This window comes from Colobus angolensis, unplaced genomic scaffold (assembly GCF_000951035.1).
Source record: "Colobus angolensis palliatus isolate OR3802 unplaced genomic scaffold, Cang.pa_1.0 Scaffold1, whole genome shotgun sequence".
Classification (NCBI taxonomy): Eukaryota; Metazoa; Chordata; class Mammalia; order Primates; family Cercopithecidae; genus Colobus; species Colobus angolensis.
The window spans coordinates 13,284,850-13,300,222 of NW_012110918.1; the positions used below are offsets into that span (position 1 = coordinate 13,284,850).

Consider the following 15,373-nt stretch of genomic DNA (forward strand, 5'->3'; position numbering starts at 1 on the left):
TGGAGTGTAGCGTGTGCTTTTCACATTGATTTAACCTTGTAACGTTGTGGAGAGAAAGTGAGATACACGCAAGAAAACTGAGGGTGACTTTGAAGGAATTGTAGTCAAAACCCAGGCGGAGGAATTCCTGTGATTCTCTAGTCCTTCTGGGATCTTGCTGGCAATGTTTGTGATCTGTGCATTACTTCTACTCAGAAGGGCAGTCCTGTTGAAGGTAAACATCAGGGAATTGCTGCCAGAAAGGGAGTGTTTTTAGTATGATAATGCTCTGAAGCTACTTGTACCTTGTCAGAAGTAAAATCAAAGCCGTCTGTGCCATTTTCGTTAATATTTTTTAACACCAGAGGTTTCTTCCTTAACTCTGTTTTTGGTTGTGGTTAATTTAAGATGGGAGTTCACAGTTTTTACCCCGCCTCATTTTTTAGTGCAGGTTGAGCATCTCAAATCTGAAAGTCCGAAGTCCAAAATGCTCCAGATGAGAAACTTTTTGAGCACTGACGTGATGCTCAAAGGAAATTCTCATTGGAGCATTTTGGATTTCGGATCTGTGGATTTGAGATGCTCGACCAGTAAATATAATAGAGCTATTCCCAAGATCTGAAAAAAATCAGAAATCAGAAGCCCTTTCTGGTCCCAGGCATCTTGGAGACGGGATGCTCAACCCATACAACCTTACAGAGGGGTGACATCTATCAGTCAAGCAAGAGTCATCCTGCAGCACCTTCCTTTATAATGAGGCTGACCATAGGGGCAGGCACTGGGTTTCCTTTTTCAGGTTCCTTCTTACAGCCTAGATTCTTACTACCCTATGCCCCCCTCACCCCTTTTTTTTGAGATGGAGTCTTGCTCTGCCGCCCAGGCTGGAGTGCAGTGGCACCATTTTGACTCACTGCAGCCTCTGCCTCCCAGGTTCTAGTGATTTTCCCACCTCAGCATCCCAGGTAGCTGGGATTACAGGTGTGTACCACCATGCCCTGCTAATTTTTGTATTTTTGGTAGAAATGGGGTTTTGATACGTTGGTCAGGCTGGTCTCAAACTCCTGGCATCAAATGATCTGCCTGCGTTGGCCTCCCTAAGTGCTAGGATTACAGGCGTGAGCCACCGCACCCAGCCTTATTACCCTATATCCTATGGTTTCCTGTTCACATGCACCATGAGCTACTGAATTTCTTTTTTTTTTTTTTTGAGACAGAGTCTTACTCTTACTCTGTTGCCCAGGCTGGAGAGTACAGTGGTGCAGTCACAGGTCACTGCAGCCTGCACCTCCTGGGCTCAGGTGGTCCTCCCATGTCAGCCTCCTGAGTAGCTGGAACTCCAGGTATGTACCACCACACCTGGCTACTTTTATATTTTTTAATATAAAAATATATTATTTAATATAAAATTTATATTTAATATAAAAATATATATTTTAATATAAAAATACAGAGACGGGGTTATGCTATGTTGCCTAGGCTGGTCTCAAACTCCCGGACTCAAGTGATCTGCACACCTGGGCTTCTGGATCGATTAGGTTTTAATATGAATTCTGCAACATCTTTAGTTTGGTAATCTTTGTGGATTGCTACAGAGTAAATTATTCACAAGGAATAATATTGAATAATTTAATTATTCACAAGGAATAATCTTGAAAGATCTCATGTGTTCTTTACTCATCTTCCCCCGGTGATAACATCTCACAGAACAGCGTGCGCTGTCACAGGATGCTGCCATGCGTACATTCGAGGCGCAGAGTGTTTCCCAGGTGTCTCTCTTGTGGCCCTTTTATAGCCACACCTGCTTCCCTCCTGCCCCCACCCCTTCCTTAGCCCCTGGCAGCCACTCATCTGTTTTCGGTTTCTAAAGTTTTGTCTTTTGAAGAATGTTATGGACATGGAATCATACAGTACGTAACTGCCAAGGCTTTTTTTTAGCTTAGCGTAATTCTCCCATGATCCATCCAGTTCCTCGCATGTGTCAATAGTTCATTCTTTTTTTTGCTGAGTAGTGTTCTGTGGTGTGGCTGCAGGGCAGTTCGTTTAGCCTCGCTCGGGAAGGACGTCTCTGAGTTGTTCCCAGTTTCTATTATGAGGAACGCTGCTGTGAATGTTTCTGTGTAGGGTTTTGTGTGAACAGAAGCTCTCATTTCTCTGGGATTAATGCCCAGGAGCGCAGTTGTTGGGTTGTATACCATTGCATGTTTAGGTTTTAAGAAGATACCTGTTTTCTGGAGTGGTTGCACCATTTTACGTTCCTGCCAGTGATGTGTAAGGGATTCAGTTCTTCCACATCCTAACCAGCATTTGGTGTTGCCACTGTGTTCTGTTTTAGCCATTCTGATAGTCGTATAGTGATACTCCTTTGTGATTTTAATTTGCATTTCCCTAATGGCCCTTTTCTCTAATGAACATCTCTCGTGTGCTTATTTGCCATCTCTGTATCCTCTCAGGTGAGATATCACTTTCTGTCTCTTACCCATTTTCTAATTGGACTTTTTTAAACTCTTGAGTTTTTTTTTTTTTTTTTGATCATGGTAAAAGCACATGAAATTTACCATCTTAACCATTTTTAAATTTCAATTGTGTATCAAAAGACAAAATTACAGCAAATTTAGTGTATGTTAGTGTATGGATCTTAACTGGCTTTTTTGGTTCCAGAATTAGGCAACACCTCGTTCTATAAAATAGAATTCTGTAAAATAGAATGAGTGTTCTCATGAGCCCAGCAGAGGAAGTTGGCTTTGTAGACAGAAAAGGGGTGAGGGAAACAGGCACAGAGAACAGCGAGCAGATGGGTGGTTTCAGAGTGGCTTTCCTTGCAAAGGTTAATGCAGAGGGGACTTCCTTATCACGCTGGCCCAAACTGGCCCATTTGGGGGATTTGCTGTTCTCTCCTGATTTCTTGGAAGGTCAGATAAACAGCTTACTTTTGGCTTGGTAGTGTGGAGGTTACCAAGAGGGACTCCATTTTGGTTTGGTCTGCTGGGCCTGGTGCAGGAGCTCAGTCCAAACCAGTGTTCTCCTGGTTCACTATACTTACGTTGAGTTTTGAGAATTTTGTATGTATTCTAGGCACTAGTCCTTTGTCAGATACGTGGTTTGTAAATACCTCCTCCCATTTTGTTTTTTCATCCTCTTAACGAGTTTTGTTTTGTTTTGTTTTGTTTTGTTTTGTTTTTTTGAGACGGAGTCTTGCTCTGTCACCCAGGCTGGAGTGCTGTGGCCAGATCTCAGCTCACTGCAAGCTCCACCTCCCGGGTTCACGCCATTCTCCTGCCTCAGCCTCCCGGGTAGCTGGGACTACAGGCGCCGCTACCTCGCCCGGCTAGTTTTTTGTATTTTTTAGTAGAGACGGGGTTTCACCGTGTTAGCCAGGATGGTCTCGATCTCCTGACCTCGTGATCCGCCCGTCTCGGCCTCCCAAAGTGCTGGGATTACAGGCTTGAGCCACCGCGCCTGGCTTGTTTTGTTTTGAGACGGAGTCTCGCTCTGTCGCCCAGGCTGGAGTGCAGTGGCACCATCTTGGCTGACTACAAGCTCCGCCTCCCAGGTTCACGCCATTCTCCTGCCTCAGCCTCCCGAGTAGCTGGGACTACAGGTGCCGACCACCACTCCCAGTTTATGTTTTTGTATTTTTAGTAGAGACAGGGTTTCACCGTGTCTGTAGCCAGGATGGTCTCGATCTCCTGACCTTGTGATTTGCCCACCTCAGCTTCCCAAAGTGCTGGGATTACAAGCGTGAGCCACTGCCCCCGGCCTTGACAGGGTCTTTTAGCTGGTCAAAGGTTTTTAACTTTGGTGAAGTTCATTTTATCTATTTTTTCTCCTGTGGATTGTGATTTTGGTGTCACATCCAAGAATTCTTTGCCTAGCCCAGGATCCCAAATATTTTCTATCTTTTTTCCTAAAAGTTTTAGTTTTGTGTTTTACATTTAAGTCCCTGATCTTTGAGTTACTTTTTATACAAGGTGTGAGGTTTAGGTCAAGATTCATTGTTGTTACTGTTTTTGCCTATGGATGTGTAATTGCTCCAGTAATGTGTTGAGAAGACTGGCCTCCTCTCTTTCCCCCATTGCTTTTACATCTCTGTTGAAAATCAATTGGTGTTTCCTGACAAAGGTGCAGATACTAAAAAATAAATCAGTTGGGTGTATTTGTTTGAGTCTGTTTCTGGGTTCTTTATTTTGTCCCATTGATCTGTATGTCAATTATTCCTCTCCTAATACTAGACGGTCTTGATTACTGTAGTTGTATAGTAAGCCTTAATACCAGGGTGACTGATTCCTCCCAATTTATTCATCTTTTTCAAAGTTGTTTTAGTTGTTCTAGTTCCTTTGTCTTTCTATATAAATTTTAAAACAATCTCATCTATAGTTACCAAAACATCTTGCTGCGGTTTTGTTAGGAATGATTTAGTTATGGGGAGAATTGAGATCTTTACTAGGTTGAATCTTCCAATCCATGGACATCGAGTGTCTTTTTCTTCTTTAATGAAAGCTTCAGATGTGAAGACAGACGGTTGTGGCACTGCCTGTTGCCATGCACCGAGAGATGCTGTTCCAGGGAGAACACGTTCAGCGGCAGGACATCAGGATGTGTCTTTTGCTCACTTCCGCTTTTTTTGTTTTTAAATTTATAGGCCTATGAAAGGAGGTTCCCTACGTGTCCTTTGATTCCGATGTTCGTGGGCAGTGACACTGTGAATGAATTCAAGAGTGAAGATGGGGCTATTCATGTCATTGAAAGGCGCTGCAAGCTGGATGTCGATGCACCCAGACTGCTGAAGAAGGTAACGGGCGGAACGGGCGTCTTGGAGGGCACCCCCCGAAGACAACACGAAGTTACACTACAGCTTCTGTGCAATTGGATGTTACTAGTTAACACTTTTTCTCTTTATTTCTTCTTTTTTTTTTTTTAAAGATTGCAGGAGTTGATTATGTTTATTTTGTCCAGAAAAACTCACTGAATTCTCGGGAACGTACTTTGCACATTGAGGCTCATAATGAAACATTTTCTAATCGGGTCATCATTAACGAGCATTGCTGCTACACCGTGAGTAATCTGTCACTCCGTGGAAGGCGTTCTGCTGACATACGGCCTCTGAGGGTTGTTTGATCGCCGTTTTAAACAGTGCATCTTTTTGTCTTCGAGGGTAGTTCTTCATTAGATGTTGTCACTTATTTCTCATGTGTAGAAGGAAGGGTACCAGGTGTGGTCTCCTGCAGGGTGGAGGATGTTGTTGTGGCAGTTAAGGCAGCTAAGTGATGCCTTGATGTGGTTTTGCTTTTGTTTTGTTTTTTTTTGTTTTGTTTTGTTCTGGTTTTTTTTGTTTTGAGACACAGTCTCCCTCTGTCGCCCAGGCTGGAGTTCAGTGGCATGATCTTGGCTCACGGCAACCTCCGCCTCCCAGGTTCAAGGGATTCTCCTGTCTCAGCCTCCCTAGTAGCTGGGATTACAGGCACACGCCACCACGCCGGGCTGATTTTTGTATTTTTAGCAGAGATGGGGTTTCACCGTGTTGGCCAGGCTGGTCTGGAACTTCTGACCTCACATGATCCACCCCTTGTCCTACTTTCTTTCCTTTCCTTTCCTTTTCTTTTCTTTTCTTTTCTTTTCTTTTCTTTTCTTTTTTTTCTTCTCTTTCTTTCCTTTCTTTTTTTTTTTTTTTAGATGGAGTTTCACTCTTGTCACCCAGGCTGAAATGCAGTGGCACAGTCTCAGCTCACTTTAACCTCCGCCTCCCAGGTTCAAGTGATTCTCATTCATCAGCCTCCCAAGTAGCTGGAATTACAGGTGCTTGCCACCACGCCTGGCTAATTTTTGTATTTTTAGTAGAGACAGGGTTTCACCTGTTGGCCAGGTTGGTCTCCAACTCCTGACCTTGTGATCTGTCTGCCTCAGCCTCCCAAAGTGCTGGGATTACAGGCGTGAGCCACCACGCCCAGCCTTAGATATTACTTTCATGTGCCACTTCTTTTCTAGTCTCACTGTAATATGTTAGAAATATCTAATGAAGTACTAAGATGTGTGCCTTTAAGATTAGTGCCGCGAGTGTTTATCTGTCTTAGTATCTTCACTGCTTACCACCCTGTTTTGATAAAAGTCAAGAACTTTTATCAGATTTTTAGAATACTCTCCTGCCAGATTGCTGTATTTCTGCCCTTCTCCCCTGCAGTGTATCCTTAACATTGAATTCAAAGTGATCTATTTAAAGTGTGTCAGATCAAGTCACTTCTCTGGGCTCAAAACCCTGGAGCGTCTCCGCAGTTCACCCAGGGGAAGAGCCCAGAGTCCTTATGGTGGCTTGCAAGGGCCTGGGTTCTCTCCTGGTCACACCTTTCCTGTCCTCCTTGCCATGCAGTGGGCATCCCTCAGGGGCTTTGGCTCCAAGGTGCTCACCGCCGTGCTGTGCTATTCCTCCCTACGTCTCTAGTCTCACCTCCTTCCATCTCAGCTCAGGTTACCCCTTCTTGGCCAGCCCCAGCCACCCATTTAATTCTGCAGCCCGACACCCCAACCCCCAGTCTTTATTTTTTTTCTTCAGAGATGGGATCTTGCCCTGTCACTCAGGCTGGAGTACAGTGGCACAATCACAGTTCAGTGCAGCCTCCACCTCCCAGACTCAAGTGATCCTTCCTACCTCAGCCTCCCAAGTAGCTGGGACTATAGGCACATGCCACCACACCTGGCTAATGTTTAAATTTCTTTGTAGAGATGAGGTCTTGCCCTGTTGCCCAGGCTGGGCTCAAACTCCTGGACTGAAGCCATCCTCCCACCTTGGCCTCCCAAAGTGTTGGGATTACAGGTGTGAGCCATCATGCCTGACCTCTATCCCTGGTTCTTTCAGCCTGCTTCAAGGTTTCTTTTTTCCATAGCGCTTACTTATCTTTAATTTTCTTACTGTGTTTCTGGCTGATTGTCTCCTCTGTTAGACTCTGTTGAAAGCTTCCAAGGCCAGTACCTTTTTGTTCATGATGGAGAAGACTGTTGAGTGAGTATGTTGAATGAATGAAGCAAGAATGAAAATGAAGCTCCCTTTTTTTTTTTTTTGAGACGGAGTCTCGCTCTGTCATCCAGGCTGGAGTGCAGTGACGCAATCTCGGTTCATTGCAAGCTCTGCCTCCTGGGTTCACAGCATTCTCCTGCCTCAGCCTCCCGAGTAGCTGGGATTACAGGCGCCCACCACCATGCCTGGCTAATTTTTTGTATTTTTAGTAGAGATGGGATTTCACTGTGTTAGCCAGGATGATCTCGATCTCCTGACCTCGTGATCCACCCGCCTCAACCTCCCAAAGTGCTGGGATTATAGGCGTGAGCCACCGCACCTGGCCAAAGCTCTCCTTTTATAGTCATCTTTGAAATGTTTTTGAACAATTATTTGGATCTCTTCATGATTTAGAATGTGATTTTGGTCCTGATTTTGAACATGATTTTGGCATTTTTTTCCATCTGCTGTCTTTATGATAGTAGCATTATTAGTAAAGTAAGTGTTTCTTCTGGTTCCTGGTTAAACTGAGGAGCAGACAAATGATGTTCTGTTGTCAGTTCAGTCAGTGAGAGTGCTTTCTCTTTATCTGCAGGTTCACCCTGAAAATGAAGATTGGACCTGTTTTGAACAGTCTGCAAGTTTAGATATTAAATCTTTCTTTGGTTTTGAAAGTACTGTGGAAAAAATTGCAATGAAACAGTATACCAGCAACATTAAAAAAGTGAGTGTATCTTGGGATTTTATGGCAGAGGGTGGGCAGGAGTCTCTGAGATGACCCGTCTTTTTGGAAGGCTGGAGATGGGTTAGCGAAGGATTTGCAGCATTTCTTGGGTGGAAGACGCTGTGATCCCTACCCCCGCCTCATCTTTAGGTATAGGGGTTGAGATTGTGCTGGTTGCTGATGGGGGAAGGAGGTGCCTGTCGCTCCCTCTATGACACTGTCTGCCTGGAGTTGCTGAGAGAGGTAGAAGTTGGGGAGAGGCAGCAGCAGCTGGCACACAGCATCCAGGCCTTGCAGCAGGATCAGGAGGAGGCCTGGGGAGGTGCTTACCAGGCAGGCTGCTCCCCTTGGATTGTCAGTTCTTCCATGGAAGACCTTCCTTTCTCGTTTTTGTGCTGTTGCTCATCAGTTGTTATGGAATTGTGGTTTTGAAATCTATCCATGTGGGATTATGGAGTGGTTTTTGAAGGCTCTTTTTCAGGGTACTGTGTTGGAAAGAATTGAAATTGAGACAGAAATCATATATTGAGTACAAGTACCATAAATCAGCATTTAAAAATAGTCATATAAAAATTCCATCTCTTTAGATATTAGTTCCTAAACCTTGGAAAAGAACAAGTAAAATAAACAAAAACACAAAACCATTTGGCCTTTTTTTTTTTCTATTTATTTTGTAGCAATTCAGTTTTATTGGTGTTTAAAAAGCTTGTGAGGGACTGGGCGCACTGGCTCATGCCTATAGTCCCAGCACTTTGGGAGGCTGAGGTGGGCAGATTGCTTGAGCCCAGGAGTTCGAGACCAGCCTGGACAACATTGCGAAACCCCATATTTACAAAGAACACAAAAATTAGCCAGATGTGGTGGCACGTACCTGTAGTCCCAGCTACTGGGGAGGCTGAGGTAGGAGGATGGCTTGAGTCCAGGAGGTCAAGAGTACAGTGAGCTGTGATCATGCCACTGCGCTCCAGCCTGGGCCGCAAACCATCTTCCGTTGGCTAGAAAAAAAGAAGAATCTTGGGAGGGATGAATGATTTGAATATTGAATATATACTCACCTTTAAATTGCTTTTGTTTTAAAGGGAAAGGAAATCATTGAATACTACCTTCGCCAGTTGGAAGAAGAAGGCATAACCTTTGTGCCCCGTTGGACTCCGCCTTCCATCACACCCTGTTCAGAGACATCTTTGTCATCCTGCAAGAAACAAGCAGCGGCCATGGCCGTCGTCATCCCAGATGCTGCCCTCAAGGAGGGGCTGAGTGGTGATGCCCTCAGCAGCCCCAGTGCACCTGAGCCCGTGGTGGGCACACCTGACGGTGGGTCTGGCAGGGACTTCATCCCGAGAGCAAGGCTAGGGAAGTCAGCATTGCCATTTTCTCTGTTTGCTCTGCCTGTTCCCGCTTCCTTGGAACATTAGATAACTCATAAAGAAAAGACCCATTTTTCATTTCTGGCCCTTGTCCTCTAACTTATGTAACACATTCATTTTACTTTTCGTTAGATTTTTTGTTAATAGGTCGGAAGGGTTACATCAAGTTATTTTTATTCTTTTATAGATACCGGAAGGTGTTTGTTTGTTTGTTTAAGAAGTGGAGTCTCACTGTGTTGCCCAGGATGGTCTTGAACTCCTGGGCTCAATCAATCCTTCTGCCTCGGCCTCCCAAAGTGCTGGGATTATAGGTGTGAGCCACCACGCCTGGCCTAAGGAAGGAATTTATTTGTTTGTTTGTTTATTTATTTTTGAGACGGAGTCTTGCTCTGTTGCTCAGGCTGGAGTGCAGTGGTGTGATCTTGGCTCACTGCAACCTCCATCTCCCAGGTTCAAGTGATTCTCCTGCCTCAGCCTCCCGAGTAGCTAGGACCACAGGCATGTGCCACCACGCCCGACTAATTTTTGTTTTTTGTGGTTTTTTTTGAGATGGAGTCTTGCTCTGTCACCCAGGCTGGACTGCAGTGGTGCGATCTGAGCTCAGTGCAACCTTCGCCTCCCGGGTTCAAGTGATTCGCCTGCCTCAGCCTCTTGAGTAGCTGGCATTTTAGGCATGCACCACCACGCCTGGCTAATTTTTATATTCGTAGTAGAGATGGGGTTTCACCATGTTGGCCAGGCTGGTCTTGAACTCCTGATCTCAGGTGATCTGCACACCTCAGCCTCCTGAGTAGCTGGGATTACAGGCGTGAGCCACCAGATTTCTTACATTCTTGAACACAGTAGCTCTATTCAAAATAGATTTAGATTTCCTGGATTTTTTTTTTTTTATAAATTTTATGTCTTGTGAGTCCTTTTTGTGTTATGTTCCTCTTGAAATTAAAACAGTCATTAATATCTCTTATAGTCACGAATAGTATTGTGATTTGGCACTAGAGGTAACTCAGTGGTAATAAGGGAAAGATAATTGAGTCAGAAAGTTGACCTGTGGTTTAGTCAGTGATTGATCTCAAAGCCTGTCCCTAGAGTCCTCTAGGGTATCTGATTTACATCTGCCATCTCTGCGGTTTCATTTGCCTCTAAGACTCTAGGACCACACGTTAACTCCACTGAGCAGGAAGACTTTGGGAGCCTAAAGCTCCAGTGTTTTTGTTGTAAATAAATGTCATTTACATTCCAGACAAACTAGATGCCGACTACATCAAGAGATACCTGGGCGATTTGACTCCGCTGCAGGAGAGCTGCCTCATTAGACTTCGCCAGTGGCTCCAGGAGACCCACAAGGGCAAAGTGAGTGTCGGCACCACGGCCAACGTGCAGGGCCAGAACTGTGTGAAATCATGGAATCTCTTCCTGCTCATGGTCACCAAGAGTAATATTCCCAACTTCCACAGCTGGGAAGGTTTCTTCCAGTTTAGAAGTCATTGAATTTGTGTCTCTGTGGAATCTAAGTCCTTCATAGCAAGTTAATAATTCATGACTGACTACATTTTTCTAGACTTTACAGAGCGAGGTCTGGCTACAAACAGTGTCACATCACAAAGCAACATGTGTTCCAAGTATTCATACGTTCAAATTTTCAGAAGGTGTAAAAAGAGTTCAGGGATTTATCAGAGATCAGAAATGTTTGAGCTTTAATTTTCAGGTTTTTGGTGAAATTTTGGCCTCATAAAGGTGTAGATTTTTATGGTAAGCCTTTTGTAGTGAGCGGAGCCTGGTATGTATCTAGCAAGTTATTGGCATTTTTTAGTAAAAGGAAACTAGGCGTGACTTATAGTCGGCCTGATCTCTAATTCTGTCAGCCTGGTTACTACAGAACAAATAAGTGAGTGCAGTTGAATACCAGTCATCAAGAAAACCACTGCAGTAATGATGGCCACCATTTGTTGTCTACCTACTGTGTATTAGACACTGTTTTCAGGCCTTTATTCCGTCCTTCCAGCAGCTCTCTGTGGTGGTGTTTTTTCACTGGTTTTACACGTGAGGAAACTGGGGCAGAGAGAAGTGAAGTAACCTGCCTGAGGTCTCACAGCCAGCTAGTGGTGGGGTCAGGATTTGAGCCCAGGCCATTTTGTTCCAGAACCTACATTCTTACCCACTTCCACGTAACTGTGGTCCTTTCTGAGTGAAGATAATGCCACATCAGTAGGCCACATGCTTTTGAGTTATTTCCCAGGAGTTGGGGTCGTGAGTAGCTCATGTTCCCACGCCCTTCTCGTTCTCCTGATGGACCAGCCTCTGAGTTGGTAAGCACATGGCCACGGAGGAAGACACTTAGCCCACGCGACACTCAGAATACGACCTTGGTCTTGTTCTTCATTCAGGGAGGCCAACCTGTTGATTGACAGTAATGGAATCTGGAGAAGATTCCTGTATGTTAGTCAGCAATACCGCCACATCATGAAAACCCAGCATGCTTTTTTGTATTCTTTTTCTGTGGTTTTTAATTAAGTCTTATGATCAGTCATAAAATTTAACTTTGTGTATATCTCCTCTACTTTAATCTTTCTAATAAGTTGGCAAAAGCACCATTGCCAATCACATAGATACATGGTAGTTCTACAGTTTTATGTTTTTGAATTTTTTTTTTTTTTTATACAGAGTCTTGCTCCATCACCCAGGCTGGTGCAGTCTTGGGTCACTACAACCTCTGCCTCCCAGGTTCAGGCTATTCTCCTGCCTCAGCCTCTTGAGAGCTGGGATTAGCTCTGCCACCTATTCCTGGCTAAGTTTTGTATTTTTAGTAGAGAACAGGGTTTCACCATATTGGCCAGGCTGGTCTCGAACTCCTGACCTCAAGTGATCCACCTGCCTTAACCTTCCAAAGTGCTGGGATTACAGGTGTGAGCCACTGGGCCCAGTCTCGAATGACTTTTTAAAGACAATGCTAAATTATGACTTAGTCTGACTTAAGTAGTAAAGAATTCAAAAGTAAAGTTTAACTTGCTACTATTTCTTGTCATACTGACTTTTAAAAGCATCTGACCTTATAGATTATCTATAAAATGTGAGAAGTGTTAAATATTCCTTATTTGATATTACACATAAACTATACTAAAATGCCTTTTAATAAGTAAAGGGAACCATTTTGGATACAGGAAATTCTAATTAGATTGGCATAGTTAAGGCCAGAAATATAAAGGAAATATTGCTGCTTTATCTTCAGCCTTTGCCTTTAAGAGGCAAATAAATACAAAATGCAGGTGAGTCTTGCTTGATTCTGAGACAGTGAAGGGATTTCCTCGGTATTTAAATAGTCATATAGCCAGTTATGTAACCCAAATATAAAACCAATCTCCAATAGGTTTTACGATGGCATTTATGATCTTTGTGAAAGTTGAACGTTACTAGTGAAGTCTAATCGTGTCTTTAGAAGGGGAACGCAGTGTAGCATTACTGAATCAGAATTATTAAAATTCAAAAACCGAACATAGGCCTTTAACCACCAGCCAGCGTTAGTTAAATCAGGATTGCCCAACAAAAATATTCTGATGATCGTTCATGATCTGAATTCTGGTGTATGAGATCTAGTAAATTATGATACACATTAAAAAGTCATGACATTTCTGTTTTCTAATAAGGCAGTGACCAATGACTACTCATTAGTAGCTTTTTTGAGATAAACTTTCAAGTCTGCCCTTTCTGTCTTCTTCTTTTTTTTTTTTTGAGATGGAGTTTCGCTCTTGTTCCCCAGGCTGAAGTGCAATAGTGCGATCTCATCTCACTGCATCCTCTGCCTCCTGGGTTCAAACGATTCTCCTGCTTTAGCCTCCCAAGTAGCTGGGACTACAGGTGTGCACCACCACACCCGGCTAATTTTGTTCTTTTAGTAGAGACAGGGTTTCTCCATGTTGGTCAGGCTGGTCTTGAACTCCTGACCTCAAGTGATCCGCCTGCCTCAGCCTCCCAAAGTGCTGGGATTACAGGCATGAGCCACCACACCCGGCCAGTGAAGACCATTTTTGTTCCAGGGATTCTCCAAATACCCCATCAGTGTGTCCTCACTCCAGGTGATGCCTTTGTGCTTATTGGCATCTGTATATAAGAGAATCCAACAATGTGACCTGTCTTCTGCCTGGAGAGACTGTGGAGATGTGGCCCAGTCTTGTGCTCGCTTCCCTTTTCCGTGGTGTGGCACTGGGCACCCTTCGGAACAAAAATCTTGCCTTTCTCAACATCATCCATGTTTAATTCTCTTTTGTCGCTGGCACTATGAAGGTTTCCATTCAGAAGCCAGGTGTCCTGCTCTCTCTTTATTCTGACTTTTTATTTAAATGCAGTATGTGTACAGAAAAGTACACAGATCATAGTCATTCATAGATCCGTTCATAGAATTGAAGCATTTGATGTTTAGGGAGTTATTTATGCCTTCGCTCTACTTTGAAGAAACTAAAATGAAATACCATAACGATTATTCAAACTGAAATGCTGATTTTCTCTAGAGCAGTAAGGGAGATTTTTCTGGTACCAGCTTAAATAGTATAATAATGCAGCTCACTGTTGATTAAAAGTGGGAGTTTTAGACCTGGTGGCTCATGCCTGTAATCCCAACACTTTGGGAGGCCAAGGCAGGAGGATCGCTTGAGCTCAGAAGTTTGAGACCAGCCTGGGCAATGTGGGGAAACCACATCTCTACAAATACAAAACTTAGCTGGGTGTGGTGGCGTGTGCCTGTGGTCCCAGCTACTCAGGAGGCTGAGGTGGGAGGATTGCCTAAGCCCAGGAGTTGGGGGCTGCAGTGAGCTGAGATCATGCCACAACACTCCAGTCTGGGTGACAGAATGAGAGACCCTGTCTGCAAAAGAAAAGTGGAAATTTTAGGGTCTTACTCCCTTAGCAACTTTTTTTAGTGCAGTTAATGTGATCTTGGCTCACTGCAGCCTGCACCTCCCAGATTCAAGTGATCCTCCTGCCTCAGCCTCTGAGTAGCTGGGATTACAGGCATGCACCACCATGCCTGGTTGATTTTTGTAGTTTTAGTAGAGATGGGGTTTCACCATATTGGCCAGGCTGGTCTCGAACTCCTGAGCTCAAGTGATCCACCCACCTCGGCCTCCCAAAGTTCCCTTCGCAACTGTTAACGTTGCTTAGAAACGTCTTTTTCTCTTAACAGATTCCAAAAGATGAGCATATTCTTCGGTTCCTCCGTGCGCGGGATTTTAATATTGACAAAGCCAGAGAGATCATGTGTCAGTCTTTGACGTGGAGAAAGCAGCACCAGGTAGACTACATTCTTGAAACCTGGACCCCTCCTCAGGTCCTTCAGGATTACTACGCGGGAGGCTGGCATCATCACGACAAAGGTACCGGATGGAGTTGAAACTGTGTTTCCGTCATTGTCTTGATGTGTGGTTGAAGATGTCTTCCAAGGCCTCCTTCCCTGGAGTTGAGTGGGGCCCCCTGAGTGCATCGTTTCTCCTCACTCTGAGAATTTGGCACCTTCCCCAAGTTGAACAGACTGATAACGCTTCCCCGCGGGCACACTCCCATCCCGCCCTGGGCAGGCAGGAAGGGCCTGGGACTGCTCTTTCCTCATGGACGCTCGTCATCCTTGGGCAAATGACTTGACTTCCTCGGTGCAGTACGGTTTGTTTTGACCTATTAAAAAGGCAGCAGTGTTTTCAGTAGTGCAGTGTTAACAAAGGGACTTTTCAATGACCTAAACCCTATGAGAGCTTAAAAAGGTTCAGCCAGGTTTTCTACATCACAGCCGTGAGCACTTCAGTTCTGCTTTGGGAGTAAGGCCTGGATGAAGGGTGGTGATGTACCTAAAATGAAGAGTGGTTTAAATGAGAACCATGAAACACAGTTCCCCAAATGCCTTCCATACCCTGCCTTGCAGGAAGACCTCACTGTCAAAACTACGCTCTCTTTCCTGAGCCACAGTTTGAGAGCTGGGCAGGGTGGAATTGGAAGCATCAGTGGGAGGGAAGCACTGTAGAACTGGCTTTTTCCCTGTAAGCAAGTCCTTTCGGAGGACTTGCTCAAAGCTCTGCTTTGTCTGGAATTACCAATTCATGTTTTGTATTTCTCCAGGTTAATTGTAACTTTATTAATTTTTACTGGAAACATAATATGTATATTTATATTATTCCACTTTGTTATAGGCCTGCCGGTAGTCATTGACCAATGTGTCTTTTTTTTTTGAAACAGAGTCTGGCTCTGTCGTCCAGGCTGGAGTCCAGTGGCAAGATCTCAGCTCACTGCAAGCTCCACCTTCCAGGTTCAAGCAATTCTCCCGCCTCAGCCTCCTGAGTA

General features: G+C 44.4%; 1 protein-coding gene across 2 annotated transcripts in view; it reads left to right on the forward strand.

Moving 5' to 3' along the window:
* The window catches only part of SEC14L1 (SEC14-like 1 (S. cerevisiae)), a 75,807-nt gene that overhangs the window by 45,216 nt on the left and 15,218 nt on the right, over positions 1-15,373 (forward strand). For both annotated transcript variants that reach the window (XM_011952805.1, XM_011952874.1), the window contains exons 2-7: positions 4,619-4,768; positions 4,900-5,031; positions 7,560-7,688; positions 8,768-9,002; positions 10,296-10,405; positions 14,229-14,418. In XM_011952805.1, coding sequence (XP_011808195.1) covers positions 4,619-4,768; positions 4,900-5,031; positions 7,560-7,688; positions 8,768-9,002; positions 10,296-10,405; positions 14,229-14,418 — 946 coding nt within the window. The remainder of the gene's footprint in view (positions 1-4,618; positions 4,769-4,899; positions 5,032-7,559; positions 7,689-8,767; positions 9,003-10,295; positions 10,406-14,228; positions 14,419-15,373) is intronic.